Source organism: Ambystoma mexicanum, chromosome 1q, assembly GCF_040938575.1.
Source record: "Ambystoma mexicanum isolate Mex_15411 chromosome 1q, UKY_AmexF1_1, whole genome shotgun sequence".
Lineage (NCBI taxonomy): Eukaryota > Metazoa > Chordata > Amphibia > Caudata > Ambystomatidae > Ambystoma > Ambystoma mexicanum.
The window spans coordinates 1,394,775,691-1,394,794,499 of record NC_090922.1 but is presented as its reverse complement, the minus strand read 5'-3'; the positions used below and the strand labels follow the sequence as shown (position 1 = coordinate 1,394,794,499).

The window sequence follows — 18,809 nt, the reverse complement described above, 5'->3', positions numbered from 1 at the left end:
AGAGGGATCAGAGAACATATGTTTTTATTTTTTCTTACCTTGCAGATTTCTGTTATATGGCTAGCAACTCTTGCCACAGTGTATTACTGAGGTGAGGTACATAGGAAGATGAGTTAATAAGCAGTGCACACATTTACCTTTTAGATGTTTTCCCTAAAAAAAAAAAAAATAGTCCCCGACTATACTCCCCTCGCTGAATAAACCCCTTAATTGTTAATTATAAATGTGTGTAATCAGGGGGACTACTTCGCTTTAAAAACATTGGGTCATCATAAATTGTTTTGACATGTTCTGTGAATTTGATCGCTCTGGTTAGTGTTTCAAGCAAATAGCAAATCAGATCAGTAAACTACAGTATGCTCTTTAAAGATCAACGTTTACCATTAATGAGACATTTACTAAATACTCGTTTGTTGGGGTGTAGCTCCAGATTCATTAGTACAGGTCATACATTTGTAGCCTCTCCAAAACATTCCTAAAATATGCAGAAGCTATTTCAATGGAAAATTTACCAGTGGAAGTGTCCATCTCAGTTTATTCACATAATATTAATAAGAATTATGTGTTTCACTGCATCAATGCTTTGGCTACACTTTCACATGAAGCACTACTATGCTGTGGCCATGTTTTACTAGCGTTAATTTTTATGAGTGGAAAGGCAGTCTGCCAACTATCAGCACAGGTGCACGGTAAATGGGAAAAAGTGAGATGTTCCAATGGGACGGACACTATTGCACTACTAGAGCGGTACTTGGCTGAAGTGGAGGGTTTTTCGCTGGAATGGAAACACTCCAAGTGAATAAAGGGAATTATGGCAATCAAATCACTAGCAAGCAGCAAGGTTGCGGAGTAACCCAAACACGCTTACCTGAACATTTATAAGGGTTGTAAAGTGAAGCTCTGTTCCCGACCACTGGCCCATGTAAAACTCATAACCTTCCCGCCTTGGTAAGGCATACAAGAACTGCGAAGGGAGAACACATTATTAGATATGCAAACAGATACACTTCTCAAACCTCCCAAAAATGAATACAGGAATAATCACTGGAAAGGCCAAAAGGTGCATGCTTCTTTCTTGATGGGTGAGTGTGTGCTTGCGGTAGCGGATGGATTAATGAGCTTTGTGGTTCCTGTGGGCAGGTTGGTACGTTTGTGTGGTTAGAGGATTGGTAATATGACTACTCAATGAACAGTTTCCCGCTAGACTGCAAAGGGTGGGGGTGGTTTGTGGCTATTGCAGTGTTTTATCTTTGGAAGTGCCCCTGCCCATCCACTGGAACAAATATATGGTCCCACAGTCATACACTAGTTTGTGTGTCATTTTTTTTTTTATGTGGGCACAGGCTCTGTGTTACTGGAGTGGCAGTAGGGGCTCACAGAGCCACTGAAGCTTAACCTATGTTGGTGACCAGTTGCTATAAAGAGGCAAATAAAAGTGTGGCACAGTTTAAGTTACTTACTTGTAACTATTGTTCTTCAGCATGGGTCTGGAATGGATTCACATGCTCATGAATATTACCGGTCAGGCTGGGAATCGTCGGTAAAAGAAAAAACAGTTTCACTTTCACTTACAAATTGTATTTCTCCTTTAAACCAATCACTGTCCTCTGGGTCATACTGCCCCCATCCAATGACAGTCCTCTCCCTGAGCCCTGCCTCAGGCAGCCATCTTCAGATTTGGTAAGCACGTAAAGTAGCAGCATGACCAAGAAGATCTGCAGAGAGGACCGAGGGAGGGTCTGCATGTGAATCCATGCCAGACCCATGCCGGAGAACAATAGTTACAGGCAACTAACTTAAACCATCTCCAGCATGGGGGTCTGGCATGGAATCACATGCTCATGAATATTGAATGCATAGCAGTGCTACATCACACAACCACGGGAGGTGACAAGGATCAACAGAAGCAATCACACTTATCCCTGAAACAGACTCACCTCAAGCAAACAGGTTGCGTAGCACTGCTTGGCCGACCCTGGACTCCTCTCTGGAATCCCTGTCGACGCAGTAGAACTTTGTGAAGGTGTGCATGGACCACGCAGCAGCCCTGCAGATGTTGAGCAGGGCACACCAGACAGGAACGCGGTTGTCACATCGGTCGCTCTCGTGGTGAGCTCTCGGACGGCCAGACAGCCGGAGAGCCATCTTGAAATGGAAGCCTTGGACAAGGCCTTTCCATGGTTCACAGGACCAAAGCTCATGAACAGCTGTGAAGTCTTCCGAAAACTCTTTGTGTGGGTCACATAGAACTTTAGGGCATGAGCAATGCCCAGCAAGTGCAAGGCCCTTTGGGAAAGAACAGGTAACACCAAAGGCTCATTAAGGTGGAATTCTGATGGAACCCTCAGCGTGAAGGAGGGGTGCATACACAGCACCACCTTTGATTCATGGAAAGCCAGGTAAGGTTGCTTGGGGGATAGGGCCTGGACCTCTTACCTCTGCCAGGAAGGTGATGGCCACAAGGAAAACCATTTTCCACAAGAGAAATATGAGCGGGCCCGATGCACAGGCTCGAAGGGGGCCTTCCCATGAGCCTTGTCAGAACCACATTGAGTTACCACGCTGGGGCAGGAGCCTTCACCGGCAGGAAAGATCTGAAAGTCCTTTGAGAAACTCCTTGACGAGTAGGTGGGACCAAAGTAAAGATCTTCCTGTTCACCTGGTGTAGCGGGAGCTTGCTGCCCAATGTACCTTGATGGAGGCGTGCGCCAGTCCGGCCTTGGCCAAGGATAGCAAGCACGGCAGGATCTTTGAGGCTGTGATGCTCAAAGGGGTAATCTTGTGTGACTGGCACCACATAGCGAAACGCTTCCACTTGTGACCATAGCACTTCAAGGTCGACGACGCCCTGGCTTTGGCAAGGACTTCCCTGAAGTTCGCTGGCAACTCATATCCTCCAAACTCTAGGGCTGGAGGAGCCAAGCCCTCAGGTTCAGTGATCCTGGGTCGTAATGCAGGATTGTGCCACCTTCTCTGGTGAGAAGATCTGGAACCACTGGCAGCTTGACCGGAGGCGACACTGACAGGCTGAGAAGGTCCAGTGACCAAATCTGCCTCGGCCACGCTGGGTGATGTGGATCATCCTGCATTGACACTGTCTGAATGTGTTGATGACTCATAGAAGAAGAATGAGTGGAGGCAACACGTGCAGAAACAGCCCTTCCCACGGGAAGGAGAATGTGTCCCCCGGGCTCCTTGGTTGGTGGAATCTGCTAGCAAACATCTGGCATTTGGAGTTTGCTGCCATCGCAAACAGATCGATCTGGGGCCTGCCCCCACTGGATGAAGATGTGGTCCACCTGATCCTGCCGAAGTTCCCACTCGTGGCAGGAGCGCAATTCCCTGGTGAGGGAGTCTGCAGTGGTGTTCTTGACTCCCACTAGGTGAAGAGGCATGAGGAACATCCTTTGTCCGACGGCCCAGCGCCGCAAGTCCTCTGCCTCCTTTGAGAGTTCTTGGGATCGAGTGCCCCCTGTTTTCTGATGTAGAGCATGGTGGTGGTGTTGTCCGTGAAGATCCTCACCATCTTGCCCTTCAGGGATGGAAGAAACAACTTGAGGGCCCAGAACACTTCCCATAGCTCCTGGATGTTGATATGGAGATCCTTCTCCACCGGCAGCGACGGGCCTGGCCTGCAGACATCCGGTGTGGGCTCCCCAGCCTTCCAGGGAAGCGCCCGTGGTGACCGTCTCCTGATAAGGGGTTTTGAAATCCTGTGCCCTGGGTGATGTTAGAGCGGATTCCCCACCATCCTATCGCCTGACAGAACTCATCGTTGAGAGTGATCTTGTCCGTGAAGCTCTAAGGACACCTGTATCCAGCGAGCGTCCAGGAACACTTGAAGGGATCACATTTGCAACCTGGAATGCAGGATGAGGTAGATGCAGGATGGCATCATGCGAGTATCTAATTATTGGCCGCACCGTGGCTGTCTTTGTCGACGACAGTCGCTGCACCTTCCCTTGAATGGCTGCTATCATCTCTCCTCCGAGGGTGATGCCACCTAAATACAGTGCGTTTTGCAATGGTGTAAAGAAGGACTTTGGATAGTTGATAGAGAATCCCAGAACCGTCAGAAGGTGAACGGTCGTCTCCCAGTGTCCGACGGCCAACTCATGTGAGGGGGCACGAATGAGCCAGTCGTCCAGGTACGGCTATACGTGTATGCCCCGTAGAAGTAGATGGACAGCCACCGGTTCCAGGCATTTTGTGAACACTCTGGGGGCTGACTTCAAGCCGCAAGCTAGAGCCTTGAACTGGTAGTGCTGTCCCTGCACTATGAAATGCAGAAACATTTGATGATTCTTGCAAATGGGGACGTGGAAATACGCGTCCTCCAGGTCGAGCGATGTCGAGAAGTATCCTTTTTCCAGTTGGCTGGGCACATGTTGCAATGTGCCCATCCTGAATTTTTGGGACTTTAGGTATTTGTTGAGACGTAGTTCTAGGGTGGACCTCCAGCCCCCAGTCTTCTTTGTGACCAGAAAGTATCTGGAATAGATTCCTGAGCCCTGCAGCATTTGGGGAACTATCGCCAAAACCCTTTTCGCAGCATGGCCCGTAACTCTTCCAGGAGCTCAGGGATGTGCTGCTCCTGATGGGTGGGATCTGCGGAAACCTGTGTTGAAGCTCCAGGGTCTGTCCCTGGGAGACAGCATCCAGCACCCATCTGTTGGTGGTGATCTTCTTCCACTCGCTGATGAACCTCGTCAGCTGGCCTTCCACCAGGGTGCATGCGTAGAGGACTGACACCCCGGCCGGTTCAGGCTCGCTTCAGCACGGGCATCCTGCCCTGCAGGCAACAACAACACTGTCCTCCGCTACCGTATGCCTGGGAACGGCCTCTGTGGGCTTCCTGAGTTGTGGATCTGGAGGGCTGATGGGCTGAGCGGAGAAACTTTTGGAAGACCTGCTCGACTCTCCCCTAGAGGAGCAAAGCAAAGAGCGCTACTGCCGGAGAGTGCCCAGGGAACGTCTTTGTATCTGCTTTGAAGGCCTGTAGGGACTCGTCGACGACCTTCCCAAATAAATTCTCTCCGTCGAAAGGCATGTCCAACACCTTCGCCTGAACCTCCTGATGGAAATTTGTGGCCTTCATCGAGCCTTGGCGACTAAGGCAGACACTGTTCCCCATCTGCTGGAACCTCGTGTCTGTGACATGCAACACCACTGTGATGGCGTGATCAGACGCTACTTCCCCTTCTTGGAAGAGAGCAATTGCCACCATTCTCTTATCGTCACGGAGGAACTCCAGAATAGGCCCCCGCTTATACCACAGCTCCCTGTCGTACATGGCTAGGATCGCCAGTGCGTTGGCCATCTTGATAATGGATGCTGCAGTGTAAATCATCTTCCTTCCCATGGAGTCCATCCTCTTCCCCTTGCCATATGGATGGACCGAAGGCGATAAGAAAGGATTCGCCGACTGTTTCCTCGCAGCCACGGATACCACCGAATCTGGCGATGTTTGCGACCACAGGCACTTGGGTGCAGAGTCCAGCACCCGGTACTTTCTCTCCAGCCTGTCCCGTTTGGCTGGAGTTGTACAAAGGCTCATCATGAGGGCCAGGCCCTCTTCCCACACGTCATTCAGAAGGGGCACCACCATGTTAGTCTTCCTCTTGGCCTCACGCTTCTGGTACAAGAAGCCCTCCTTATTAGTTTCCTCGGGTACAAGCTGGAATAGTTTGGAGGCTCTGGAGATCATGGAGCGGAATGATTCCACCTCATCCGGTGGGGACACCCTATGTCGAGCATCCAAATGCTGAGACGATATCCTCGTCGTCATCCGTAGTCGTGGCCGTATCCATCCCCGTACCTGTACCGGTGTCCGGTATGCTGGGGGAGAAGGGGCCTGACGTGGAGGCTGAAATGGGGGCGTCAGATGATGCTTCTTCATTGGAGGCTGATCGTGGACCTGGGGGACCACCGGAGCCAGGTCTGGGGGCATCCTCCGCTGGATCTCTGACACCAAGGTGTGCTGGGTTGACAGAATGTTCAAAGAAGTGTCCCTCGAAGAAGTGTCCCTCGATGGCGGGATCAGAAAACTAAACCTTCCCTCCTCATTCTCCTCAGTCATGATCGGAGGGCGCCAAGCAGGCCTGATGGCCTAGAATATTCGACAAACTTCTCCCTTGTGGGGCGCTGAAATTCACCGACAATGGATCACTGCTATCGGCAGATGGAGAAGAGAGCACACAGGCTCTTTTGTAACAAAATTAGAACATTTTTCTGTTGAACAACAAGAAAAATACATAGCAGTAGCTCGAAGAGCAAACTTGACTCCCAACACTGTAGCGTGCAGTAAAAATCTGAAGATGGCTGCCAGAGGAGGGCCTTAAGGAGAGGATGTCATTGGATGAGGGCAGTATGACCCAGAGGACTGTGGTTTAACGGAGAAATACAGTTTGTAAGTGAAAGTTATTTTTTTTTCTTTTACCGAGAATTCCCTGCCTGACGACAGGGAATATTCATGAGCATGTGAATCCATGTCAGACCCAATGCTGGAGAAGTAATGTTCTTTACCAGTAAATCATAACAAACAGGAATAACATTGTTATGTAGGGGTAGTAGTGGGTGGAATGCAGGGGCATGGGAGTGGACTCTCCTGTAAATAAGGCCGGATGAGCAATATTTGCGCACACAATATTTTCACAGGAAATGAAGTGCCACAATATTTACTGACCTAGTGTTGTGTTGTGGATCTGCTTCGTCATCGTGCTGCATGACAAATTGGTATTATGCAATTTCAACATAGAGTTAAACTTCTGCTGGACACTTGGGGGTTGGGAGTTGGGAACAAAGTTGCTATAGTCACCATCTGGACAGCCTGCTGGCCTGTCGTGAGCTGGTGTTTGTGATGTTTCATTAAAATTGGATTTATTGTGCATTTGTATGGTGCCTATACAGCAAAAAGTGTTTCCAGGCGCCACAAGATAAAGGGGAGGAGGTCAACAGGGGTGGATAATCAAGACGAAAACGGTCCTACTGGGCCTTGCGACATGCGGATTGTGCAAGTGCAGTGAAAGCAAAGTTAAGGGGGAGGGAGTAGGGCACAGGGCAGGGAAGGCCAAGTGCTAGGAGAGCCCAAGGGGGGCAAGTGCAAGGGTTAAAGTGTTCAGACAGGGAGTGGTGCCTGAAGGTAAGTGCTGGAATGGGGGGCTGCGAAAGACTGGTGGGAGGCGAGCCTGGCCCCTGTAGGATTAAATTGATGAGGGACCACGCAGCCAGTCGTAGCAGCCGGCTGGGGCATTAGCAGGGCAGTGGTATATGGAAGGAGGAGGAGAACAGGAAGGTCTTGAGGAGTTTCCAGAACTTAAGGAGATCCTGCTCAAGTCTGAGAGGGGCAGGGAGGCCATTCCAGGGGGAAGCTCCTGCTGAGGAAAGAGATCTACCCCATACTCTCTGCTTGCAGAAACATTTCACCTGCACAGAGTTAGAGCCAGAGGACAGAAGGACTCTAGCAGGGAGGTATTTAGGGAGGGAAGGTTGGGTGTAGCGCAGTACCAGGCCCAAGAAAGCCTTGTGGATGATGCAGAGTGTCTTGAATTGGATCCTTGCAGCCATGGGAGCCAGTGGACAGATGTTAGGGCTGGAGAAATGTGGGCCATGGACTTGAGGCCAAGGATAAGTATTGCAGTTCTATTCTGGATTAGCTGGAGGGTCGAAGGGAGGAGCGAGGCAGACTGAGGAAGAGGCTGTTAATAGTCCAGCCTGGAGAGAACCAGAGCTCTGGAGACATTGGGCCCCATTACAAGTTTGGTGGTAGCCTTGCCGGTAAAACCATCAGGCTGCCCCCAAACTTGCAAATTATTCCCGCGAATGGGCAATCACCGGGTCATTACGTCCGCGCCGGAACCAGTAATTGCCCATTCGCGGGCGCCGGAATAAAATGTCCCCATTCCCATTTGAGCCCGATAGGGCTCAATGGGAATGGGGAGGTCGGATGCAACGGCTGTAAAGACTGGTAGGGGGTGTCTGTACTTCCGCTCTCTATATGGTAGAGGAGAGGCACAGAAGACCCCAGCCAAGATTCTCTATAAGGTAACAATGGACGAGCAATCAAGGCCTAGCTTCTCAGGAGGTGATGCAGGCTGGTTCTTAAGTACAGTGTAGTCCCCGGAGCCCCACAAAGGAATGTCCACACACTGTATTACTGAAAACACAGTCTTTATATAATTAATATTCAAAGGTATGTACACGATCACAACAACGCACTTTGTACTCGGAAGTCAAGAATGATAAATATATGCAATTCTAAAGTGGTACCACTAATGTTATCAAATCTCATTAAAGTGCATCAACTGTACGGTTAAAATGTCACACAGATCAATAACGAGGAAACCAGCAATAGAGATAGGAAGGAACGCAATATGGTTGAAAGAGTAGGCAGAATACTGAACCCTACCACGAGGCACAGTTCTGAGTGGAGATCCCCCCCCACCTGGGCAACCTGTAAATAAGATATATCGCACAAGCCCAGTCCATATGTTCAATAGTCTCACTTCTTCCTATTAAGGTTTTACTCCCCCATTGTACCTGGTGGAGTAGAGTTCTCCGACGATGCGTCGACCGATCATTCTTGAGTGCCTCCCTTTCAGGCGGGAGCCACGGATCGTCGAGAGGTGTCAGGGAACTTGGCTTTCGGTGTTGGGGAATCGACGGCCCTTCTTGAGTGCCCTCCCTTTAAGGCAGGAGTCACGGGTCGTCGAACGTCCGACGGTGAACAGGGTGAACTACGGCAGGGAATTGGCAACTTCGATCCTAGCGGTGCTCGTCGACGACAGAGCGTTGGCGTCCTGCAAGGAAGAGGCGTGCGGGGCACCTCGGTGACGATAGTTCTGGACCGCAAAGAGATGATGAAGAACTGTTGCCCAGCAAGGGCGTCGAGTCGTCGGCGTCTCTGTGGTCTTTAGGTGGCGGGAAACCCACCTCGGCACGTCGACGGTCGGGCCTTCTCCAGCGGGAGACAAGCGGATGGCGATGCAGACGAGAGCGTCCGATGATCAATTAAAGTTCTTAGGCAAACGGCGGCTCCGGTCGGCGACGGCGGTCGTCGACAGTGGTGGACAACAGTCCGAGGGCTTCTCCTTGGAGTTCCGCAGCAGTCCCCGTATCGGGTCGGCCGCCTGTCGAAGGTCTGTCTACCCAGGAGCGTTGGCAAAGATCAGCTGTGCACGATGGTCCCTCGTAGCTCGGGAAGAGGGCGCCTTACTAGGTCCTCTCTGGGCCAGTCCTTGGAAATACAGCAGCCTTCAGATTGCGAGGGAGAGCCACAGCACTCCTTCTCATCCAGCGGGGGTTTCAAGGTCAAGCGTCAGTTACTCCAGTTACTCATCATAGTGGACTTCAGCTTCTGAACACGATTCCTAGCAGTGAGAGGTCCCCAGATATACTGTTGATCTCCCATTCATTCTGCTGGGTCACACTCAAGCATCCAATCACGACTACGGGCATTCATGCAGGCAGGCAGCCAATCGGGCACACGAGGTATACAGGCCATTCACTTCTCTCCAGACACTCACAACAACAAGTTATGTGTATTGGGACAAGTACCGAGCCATTCAACACTCCAAGCTGCATTCATACCGGTTTCGGGCAGGGTTGTCTCAGTCATTGGGTCAACCACCAGATACTAGACACCCACAACACAGAATGCATATTCGTCACCCACTCTATTCACCCAGGTCCCACAACATACATCACCGGGAAGGCTCCAGCTAGTCTGGCCGGGCCTTCACAACAACACCATGTATGGCATTTCCACCCAACAGCCAGTCAGGGGGAAGGGACAGAGTCAGGGCTTCCCAGGACTTTGGGAAAACAAAGTAATGGGTAATAGAAAGCAAGAGGCCTCCGGGGCCATCTTGTTTTCCATCAGGAATCAACTGATCCCAATGGCAGGGCCGGGGTATCCCAAAATGGAGGATACTCTGCACAGCTGTCAAACTCAGCATGGAGCTGCCACCAGCCCCTACCCTGCTCTGTGGGCCACCCACAGGTGCCCAAAAGCATACACTAGGGGCACAGGGTTGTACCCCCACCCATGGGTGCCATAAGGGTATCCCACAGGTCCGTTCACCAAACCAAAAGAGAGCTGCACCGCCAGGAGTCCCACATGAACTCCTGCGCGGAAAACACGACAGAACACACAATAAAAAGCAGTAAAGGACAAGGATACGAAGGCCCTGTCCCTCCGATGCATTTCCAGCATCACAGTGGGACCATTCTTGAAGGGTGCCGGTGCATCCAACATGCTCTGCTCGCGGGTGCGGGTACGCCCGCCAGGTCCGACCTAGTGGGTGGAAAGGCTTCCGCGAGCAGAACTCGTAGTTTGCCAGTCCGGTAACTACTGTACCGGCAAGCTTACCGGTCCCGTAGTTACCGGACCGGCAAACTTGTAATGAGGCCCATTGAGTTTCTGGGGGAAGGAAAAGAAAGGAGAATTCCTCTGAGGGGGTAAAGCTGAAAGTAGGCCTTCTTGGCAAAGTCTGCAATATGAGGTGAGAAGGAGAGAGCGGAGTCGAAGATGACTCATGTTTTTTGCCTCAAAAGAGGGTAAGGGGGGGTGGGCCAGAGATTTGGGGGGGGGGGCAGGAGTACCAATGAGAAGGACCTCAGTCTTACTGGCACCATGCCTAAATAGCAGTGAGACATTCTGGATTGAGAGAGGAAGGAGGGGGAGATAGAAGAGGGAAGTTCAAAGGAAAGCTGTGTGTCATTGGCGTAACACTGGAAGTGAGGAGAGAAGGTGGAGATCAAGTGGGCAAGAGGGGCAAGGTAAATGTTGAAAAGCCACGGCAAGGGGATAGAGCCCTGAGGGGCGCCACAGCTGGAGTGTGAGGTAGAGAAGAGTGAAGGGCCCATTTGAACCTGGGAGGGCCGATTCGAAAGGAAAGGGGTAAACCAAGCCAGGATGCTGTCCGTGATACCGAGAGTATCGCAGAGACGATTTAAGAGGATGGTATGATTGAGTGTTGAAAGCAGACAACAGATCCAGGAGGATGAGAACAGAAGGCGAACAGAAGTCTAGGTTAGCGAGCAAGTCATCACAATTGTTCAGGAGAGCAGTTTCCGTGCCTGTGCCGTGCATTCGCTGTGCATCTAGTCCTGAGTAGACTTACGATGGGAAAGCCAGCTGGCCTCTGCAGAGGCGAGTCAACTGCTGTCCCGCTGCAGATAACGCTACTTACAGCGTGGGCCATCAGTGTCCAACTCAAAGTGTTCTGGATCGGTGGAGATCTTCGACACATGCCATGTCCCATTGTAAGTTCAACCAACCACTTCCTGCCCATCAATCCAAGACACCAGTGAGTTTGATGCAGTACTAATATAGACTGCCCTTCCTTATAGAGGGACGCTTGCACTTCTGCTAGCCTTGACATGCAGGTATGAGGGACACATGTGCTGCAGCGGCCCCGAAAGACATGCAATTTTAGAGCTATCAAATGCAGGGAGGTCACCCTGTGCCTGTCCTGTATATTCGAGGGAAGCATACACAGCAGCAGCTCATTCCTTGCCCAAACGCTGCCATGGCTTGTGGTACCTGTAGTGGCCAGCCCATTAAACAGAGTGTGTGAAGCCTGCGAGGTTGGTCCCCTGTTGGCATAAAATGGCCTTTCTGCATGCAATCACAGCCTCCTCCCTTCCAAGCCCGAGCTGGCGTCAACGGAGGCAAAAGAAGAAAGGCATGGGTTGTTAACCGTGCCACTCCCAACGTCGCCATAATGAAGAGATGGCTGGTCACTGGTCATTCCCATCTACACATGCCCAGCTCACTGAAGCGGGTGCTTGCTGCTAGATCGGCGTCCATGCTGCCGATCCCCAGAGGGACAACTCCGTGTTTGATCCTTCTGAGGGCGACACATTGTAGTACTGTTTAGCAATGGAGCAAGCACTATCAAAATAAAGATGTATGTTTACAGTTGGACTTGCTATACCATGGCCCGTGCACAATGACACTGTGCTCCGATTCAGAGCTAGGCGTTTGAGAGAGAACACGAACCCATTACCTAACTAGTTTAAGAATATGTGTATTTTAATGTGGCAGTGTTTTTTTAAAGTGGTGTTGGGGGGAGGAGGAGAGCCTTCCATTTGACCAGATTTGGAACTAGGCTGCCGGGCCAGACTCCACGGGCTGCTGGCCGCATCCCCGTCCAGCCATGGAGGGAACCTGTAAATGCTTCCCTGCGCTACGTGCACTGTGCTGTGTGTGAAGCGTGGACGCTGCCCCTGCTGCACGGGTTGTGTGCGTTGGTGGGAGGGGGGGGGAGAGGGGGAGAGAACGCATTGGAGCTTCCCGGCTGGGCCTGCATTGCAGAAGTGAGGGGCATTTGCTCTTTCGGCTCCGCTACTCCTGCTCTTGTTTGCATTGCTCTACCCTTCGCTGCGTGTGTCTTGAGTGAAGCTTGTAGTGCAGCGGTTACTAAATGTGCTCGGGCATCGCACTTCCTCTTCCCTACTCTTTGTACTCCGTTGTCATCCACTGTACACGGACCCATGTTCCACTGGGCCCAATACTGTACTTCAGTGAAATAGTTCCCGCTGCAACACATTCCAGAAAACGTTAAACTCAATGCGCATAAGATAGAAATGTATTTTTTGCAAAGGCTCTAATTCTTGGGAGGGGGGGGCGAGATTGTGAATGGTGTAATGACTTTAAAAGGTTAATTGATGCGCGCAATAGTGGTTAGTGAGATGCCTATCATGCTTTGCACACTGACTGTGTCTAGGATGGTTATGATGCTTGCAGGGCACCATTATATACAATAGTGGTTACTGAGATGGCTATGGTGCTTTGCACGCTGACTGTGTCTAGGATGGTTGTGATGCTTGCAGGGCACCATTATATACAATAGTGGTTAGTGAGATGGCTATGGTGCTTTGCACGCTGACTGTGTCTAGGATGGTTGTGATGCTTGCAGGGCACCATTATATACAATAGTGGTTAGTGAGATGGCTATGGTGCTTTGCACGCTGACTGTGTCTAGGATGGTTGTGATGCTTGCAGGGCACCATTATATACAATAGTGGTTAGTGAGATGGCTATGGTGCTTTGCACGCTGACTGTGTCTAGGATGGTTGTGATGCTTGCAGGGCACCATTATATACAATAGTGGTTAGTGAGATGGCTATGGTGCTTTGCACGCTGACTGTGTCTAGGATGGTTGTGATGCTTGCAGGGCAGCATTATATACAATAGTGGTTAGTGAGATGGCTATGGTGCTTTGCACGCTGACTGTGTCTAGGATGGTTATGATGCTTGCAGGGCACCATTATATACAATAGTGGTTAGTGAGATGGCTATGGTGCTTTGCACGCTGACTGTGTCTAGGATGGTTATGATGCTTGCAGGGCAGCATTATATACAATAGTGGTTAGTGAGATGGCTATGGTGCTTTGCACGCTGACTGTGTCTAGGATGGCTGTGATGCTTGCAGGGCCTATTACATACAATAGTGGTTACTGAGATGGCTATGGTGCTTTGCATGCGAGGAGCAATTGCAGGCTCTCTCTTACCAAATATCTTCCTTCTCAAGCTCTTCGCTCATCCACCTCCAACTCCCTCAGGGTCAGCCGCTTCTCCAAGCAACAAGTTGGGGGTAGATCTCTTTCCTCTGCTGGGGCCTCCCTCTGGAATAGCCTCCCAGCCTCTCTGAAACTTGTGGAGAACCATCTCTGGTTCCGAAAGCACCCCAAGTCCTTCGTCTTTGCTTCAGCTTTCTCTCCTCTGCTCCCTTGCTGATCTCCTGGCTGAAACTGCACTGGTTTACCTGGCTACCTTGTGATCTCGGCCCAGGTCCCCCTCCTCGCCAGTTGCACGCCTGTACTGCCCCTCTGGAAACCCTGAACTCTGTGACTGTTTCTGTATCCCTACAGCCCCCTACCAGCATTGGACGCCTGACGTCTACCTTTACCCTAGCACTTGCCACTAGCTGGCCACACTTTTTATTTACTGTCTTATTTATTTTATTTAAGTGTTTACAGCATCATATGTACTGCACTGCCCCCTCTCCCTTTCCCTCCGCACTCCTCCCCTTCCCCACTCCTCTGCACTTGCGCGATCTTAATTTCACCTGGCCTAGTAAGATCGCTGTCTCTGTCTTCTCACTGTTCCCCCTCTCTTGCCTCGTCGCGCTTTGAGACACTTGTGTATAGGCGCCTTATAAATGCCATATCATATCATAGTGAACAGCACAGAAAAGGCCCTACAGCCCTATAGCCCAACAGCAAAGCGCCTTCTTAGAGCTTGCAGTGTTTGGACAGATTCAGTCGCATGTTAGGCTTTCCTACATGTGATGAAGGCACCCACGCGGGGTATCCTGCCCCTCATTTGGCGTATGAGGGGGCAAGACTGTTGGCAGATGGAGCCCACTCACCTCACATATACCCTCATCTTGAGTCCTGTACGAGCATCCAGAAACTGGTTACACATTGCCATGTGAGCTGAAAGGAGGGTTTGAAACGCACTTGCACCTTAAGCTGCATTGCGACTAGCAATAGGCTGCGTGGTCTGCGATTCGCAATAGCGGACACATTCCAGCATTCGTTTTGTGAATGGCAACCTAGTACTTTCCAGCTGGGAAGCCTGCCACGTTGCGGGCCCCTGGTTTTGCGTAGGCAGCGTCCTCCGTGGGTCCGCTCCCTGCTCTTCTCTGGCTTCTATGCTTTTAGTAAGGAAGCCATGTTGATAAAAAAGGATGGGAACGAAATGAAACATTGAAATACATGCTTAAATAGTGCTTTGACATTTTTTTTAAAAAAGTATTATTCAAGTTTAGTACCTGATTTAAAAGAACTACTCTGCCTCATACTTGATAAACTATCTGCCATTTGGCAGAACACTAGATATCCCGCTCGATACACCCCTAACGATTGTAATCGTAACTTCACTATTGGTTTACACATTCTACTTCGTGGGTTCTAGAAATTAAGTTTCTGTGTTCCATGGTACATTTAAAACAAGTTTTGGGGTAGATTTTGAAGTGGAGGGGTTGCAATGCTTTCTTATCGTGGTGCTGCCAACATCAGAAGGCCATCTATGTTAAAGGTACCGATGCCACCGACAATGGTCTGGTCCCCTACTTCCCCTCGCAGCGGCAATGCAATAGTTATTTTCAGACAATGTCAATCTTTTTTAAATCAGTAGATGTTTTTCGGGCACTACAACCTAACTGTATAAACGCGAAAAAAGTAAGCGCGTTTTACTGGGGGGGGGGGCTGGGACGAGGGGGTGGGGGTTATTCTGCCTCCGTGCGCCTCAGTGCAAGTTTCATTGAGCGGGCCCCCCACGGTGTGACCCACACAGCCGCCTCTCACCACGTGTTTAAAGGGTTTAGCTGCCCAACATCTGCTCTCGCAAAATAGGACTCTGTCCCACTACTGCTATTCGCGGGTTAATACATATGTGTGCAGCTGTTTTACGGATTAAGCTAGTAGGTAATGAGTTTGTAACAAACGGCCCTCAGCAGAAACTGTAGTAAAGTACAAAAAAAAGGGCTTCACTTACCGACGGGCAAGCCCTGGCTCTGTTCCGTAGCACATCAAAGGACGCCCCCTGCAGGGAGAAAAAGAGAAACTACAGTAGAGGCAACACGGGTCCCTGCACTGACCTCTAGCCAAGCCTCCTTCTGCAGCTCACTGCCGCGATGCATTCTAAAATCAACAATTGTCGCCATTTCACATTTTACTTTGAAGAAATAAATGGATATTTTGAAACCATTTCCAGAGGAGCATCCTGACCCAGTGACTTCCAGACCATTGGGGGTACGAGGCGTTTTTGTCCCAACCCACAACAGGACATGTGCAACACTGACATTTACCCGTTGTTACTAGCATTCAATAGTTGCCACTTTGCGTGTGGCAGCAAAACGTATGCCACCCACAGCATCACTTCATTGTAATACAAAATTAGGACACATTGCCCACACTAAGGATGGACTGTGCCCACACCGTAGACCTCAATAGCCTTAAGTAACGTCAGGATGTGCACTTTTATTTCAGTAAAATGGCTCCGTGGGTGGTTTGACAGTTTCAGTGGCCTGACCCTGTCAGGGGGAGAACAGGCCTCCTCCCCTCGACCTGGAGCAGAAAGTCTACAGTGATATTCACAAGAGCCAATCCTGTCACGGTGCTGGGTGAGGGACTTGGAAGGGCCTTGTTGCATGTGTGATGTACCACTGTGAATCACCCAATGTCAGAAGTATCCCATGTATGCCATAATTCTATTTTTGGCTTTTCAGGACTACATGTCCCAGAAAGCCATACAGCTGGGTTGAAGTGTACAAAAAAGTAGTGGACCTATGTTCATCTTGGCCCAGCCCATTACCCAGTAGCCCAGAGCCACCATCACCCCAATACAAACCCCATACCTGGGCCCTGCCTTTCTTTCACTCCGTTCCACGACACCGTTTTAAAACGGTACTATCAATAATGAAAGAAAAAGCAGCGCAGTGACAGAAAAAGCCCCCCCCCCAATTACTTTCAGTTATTGTCCCCTTTATGCACCCTCCCCTTTCCGATCGTCCACCATTTGCACCTCCTATGGGGCATGCCCAGAATTATAACCACCCTTGCCCCACCCATTACCTACACACACAGCTGCGCCTGCAGCAATGTCAGGTTAATCAGGCTCAATTGCAGAAAACACTGCGTGGGACCCCGCGAGTTTTCTGCAACCAAGCAGAGCTATGTACGGCTCTGAAATGGGTATTATATCCTAAGCAGGTAAGTTAAATAGACATCAGCTCTGCAAGATGTGACAAGCGTGTTCTCGGTAGGGCACAGGTTCGAATCTCCGGTGGAGGGGAAGCAAAAATAAAAAGGAACCAGGAACGATGCTCTGGATTGCAAAACGAAAGAACGATGGAGAGTTTCCCGAGAGGTAGAGGAGCATTGTAAACTTTTGTCCGTCTACTTTAACCTCTGTCATGCACCAGATGAGAGTAGCTGTGCTCTGCTGAGTAAAAGCGCTGCTTTCAGAAATTAATTGCAATCGCCAGCACCTGTCCAGCGAACCATTTCATCATCAAAGAAAGACTTCCCGCCTCCTCTATGCGACCACAAAACAGCCATGAAACCTGATCCGGAGAGGCTGGCGATGCTGGAAAGCGATGTGTGGGAAGGGGCAGTGCTAAACTGGGGGAAAGAGTAAGACCAGCTTGGCCCAAAGAAGCAATTGATTGGATGAACCAATGGAAGGGAGTTTCTTCACCCATGGCTTCTGAGCATTGTGATCTATTGTAACGGGCCATTAGACCTGTGGCATTGGCTCTCCCAACGTTGAAAGCTGCCAGAGTTGCAGTCTCACTTCCAAAGGGGTACATTTTTCTACCTTCCTTGTCAGGAGGGTATTCAGTTAATGGCAGAAGAGAATTATCCCTCTTTCCAGCAGTAGTGACCACTAAAGAGTCTGCTGGTTGATGGCCTCGAATTCAAAGTGGAGGGGAGTGTTGCTTTTCTATGTGCAGAATAACCACTTTAGTAGGAACTGGCTTTATAAAAGGGTGCAATGTATTTTTATTAACAGGTTGCAATAATGGGATACAATCGGAACGTGGTTTTGACTCCTCCAAAATGTCTTATTTGAAGTCAGTGTCATCATCTGAATCTAGCGTTATGCCACATTTTTCCGCTGCCCTTTCAATGAGGTATGAATATGTTAGGGAGATTCATCATTTCTATGCTTCATCCCCTCCCCCAACAAGCCACCCAGCACTTTTTGGCTGTATGTATGGACCCTTAAGGAGTGGAGCCTTTTCCACTCATTCATTTTTATGGGCTCTGTCTTTTTGAACTCTATTCTTTCTATTGTACCTATCGTATGGAGTCTATTACCCTCCATAACCCAACAGGCATCTGTATTTTACTACTGCAGCATGCAGATCCTTATGGACAGTGTTGCTGGGGACCCTTAGGGCCCTCCTTTGAGATCATTTTTCTTAATCCTAGAGTAACTACAATTCTTTTAACCTAGAAAAACTACAGTCCTTAGTATCTCCACTAAAACTCTATATTCGAACAGATTGGCACACACCACCTTACGTGGAGTGCCAAAGGAATACCTAGTTCCCCCTTCTCTTTATTTTATTTATTGATTTATAGGGCGCCGAAGCCTGCCGGCATCAGGGCGCACAAACAAAAACCTAGTGGACAAACATAAAGGAACAGGACATAAGCGCAGGAAGATCCAGCGCGTCAGGGAAGGAACAAGTTACTTACCTGTAACTGTTGTTCTCCAGCATGGGTCTGGCATGGATTCACATGCTCATGAATATTCCCCGTCGTCAGGCTGGGAATCCTCGGTAAAGAAAAAATCAGTATCAGTTTCGTTTCTGATCTGTCTTTCTTAGTGGTAACCAATCACTGATCTCTGGGTCATACTGCCCCCAGCCAATGACTGCCCTCTCCCTAAGCCCCGCCTCTGGCAGCCATCCTCAGATTTGGTAGCACGCCAAGTGGCAGTATGACCAAGTGAAGAGCCGCAGAGGGGTAGGTGGGAGGGTTCGCATGTGAATCCATGCCAGACCCATGCTGGAGAACTACAGTTACAGGTAAGTAACTTGTTCCTTCTCCAGAATGGGGTCTGGCATGGATTCACATGCTCATGAATAAAAGAATACATAGTAGTATACACATGCACAACCACGGGAGGTGGCAACAGGCTCAACATTAAGCAATACAACAACTCAACATTAAGCATCTCTTACCTCCTCACCAGGCTCTCCTTAAGCGAACAGGTTGCGCAGCACAGGTTGACCGACCCTGGACTCCTCCCTGGAGTCCCGATCGACGCAGTAGAATCTTGTGAA

The 18,809-nt window shown here is 49.9% G+C and overlaps 1 protein-coding gene across 2 annotated transcripts in view; it reads right to left on the bottom strand.

Moving 5' to 3' along the window:
- The window catches only part of ATPAF1 (ATP synthase mitochondrial F1 complex assembly factor 1), a 249,810-nt gene that overhangs the window by 79,620 nt on the left and 151,381 nt on the right, over positions 1-18,809 (bottom strand). For both annotated transcript variants that reach the window (XM_069642259.1, XM_069642258.1), the window contains 2 exons: positions 15,509-15,556; positions 869-964 (listed from right to left, as the gene is read on the bottom strand). In XM_069642259.1, coding sequence (XP_069498360.1) covers positions 869-964; positions 15,509-15,556 — 144 coding nt within the window. The remainder of the gene's footprint in view (positions 1-868; positions 965-15,508; positions 15,557-18,809) is intronic.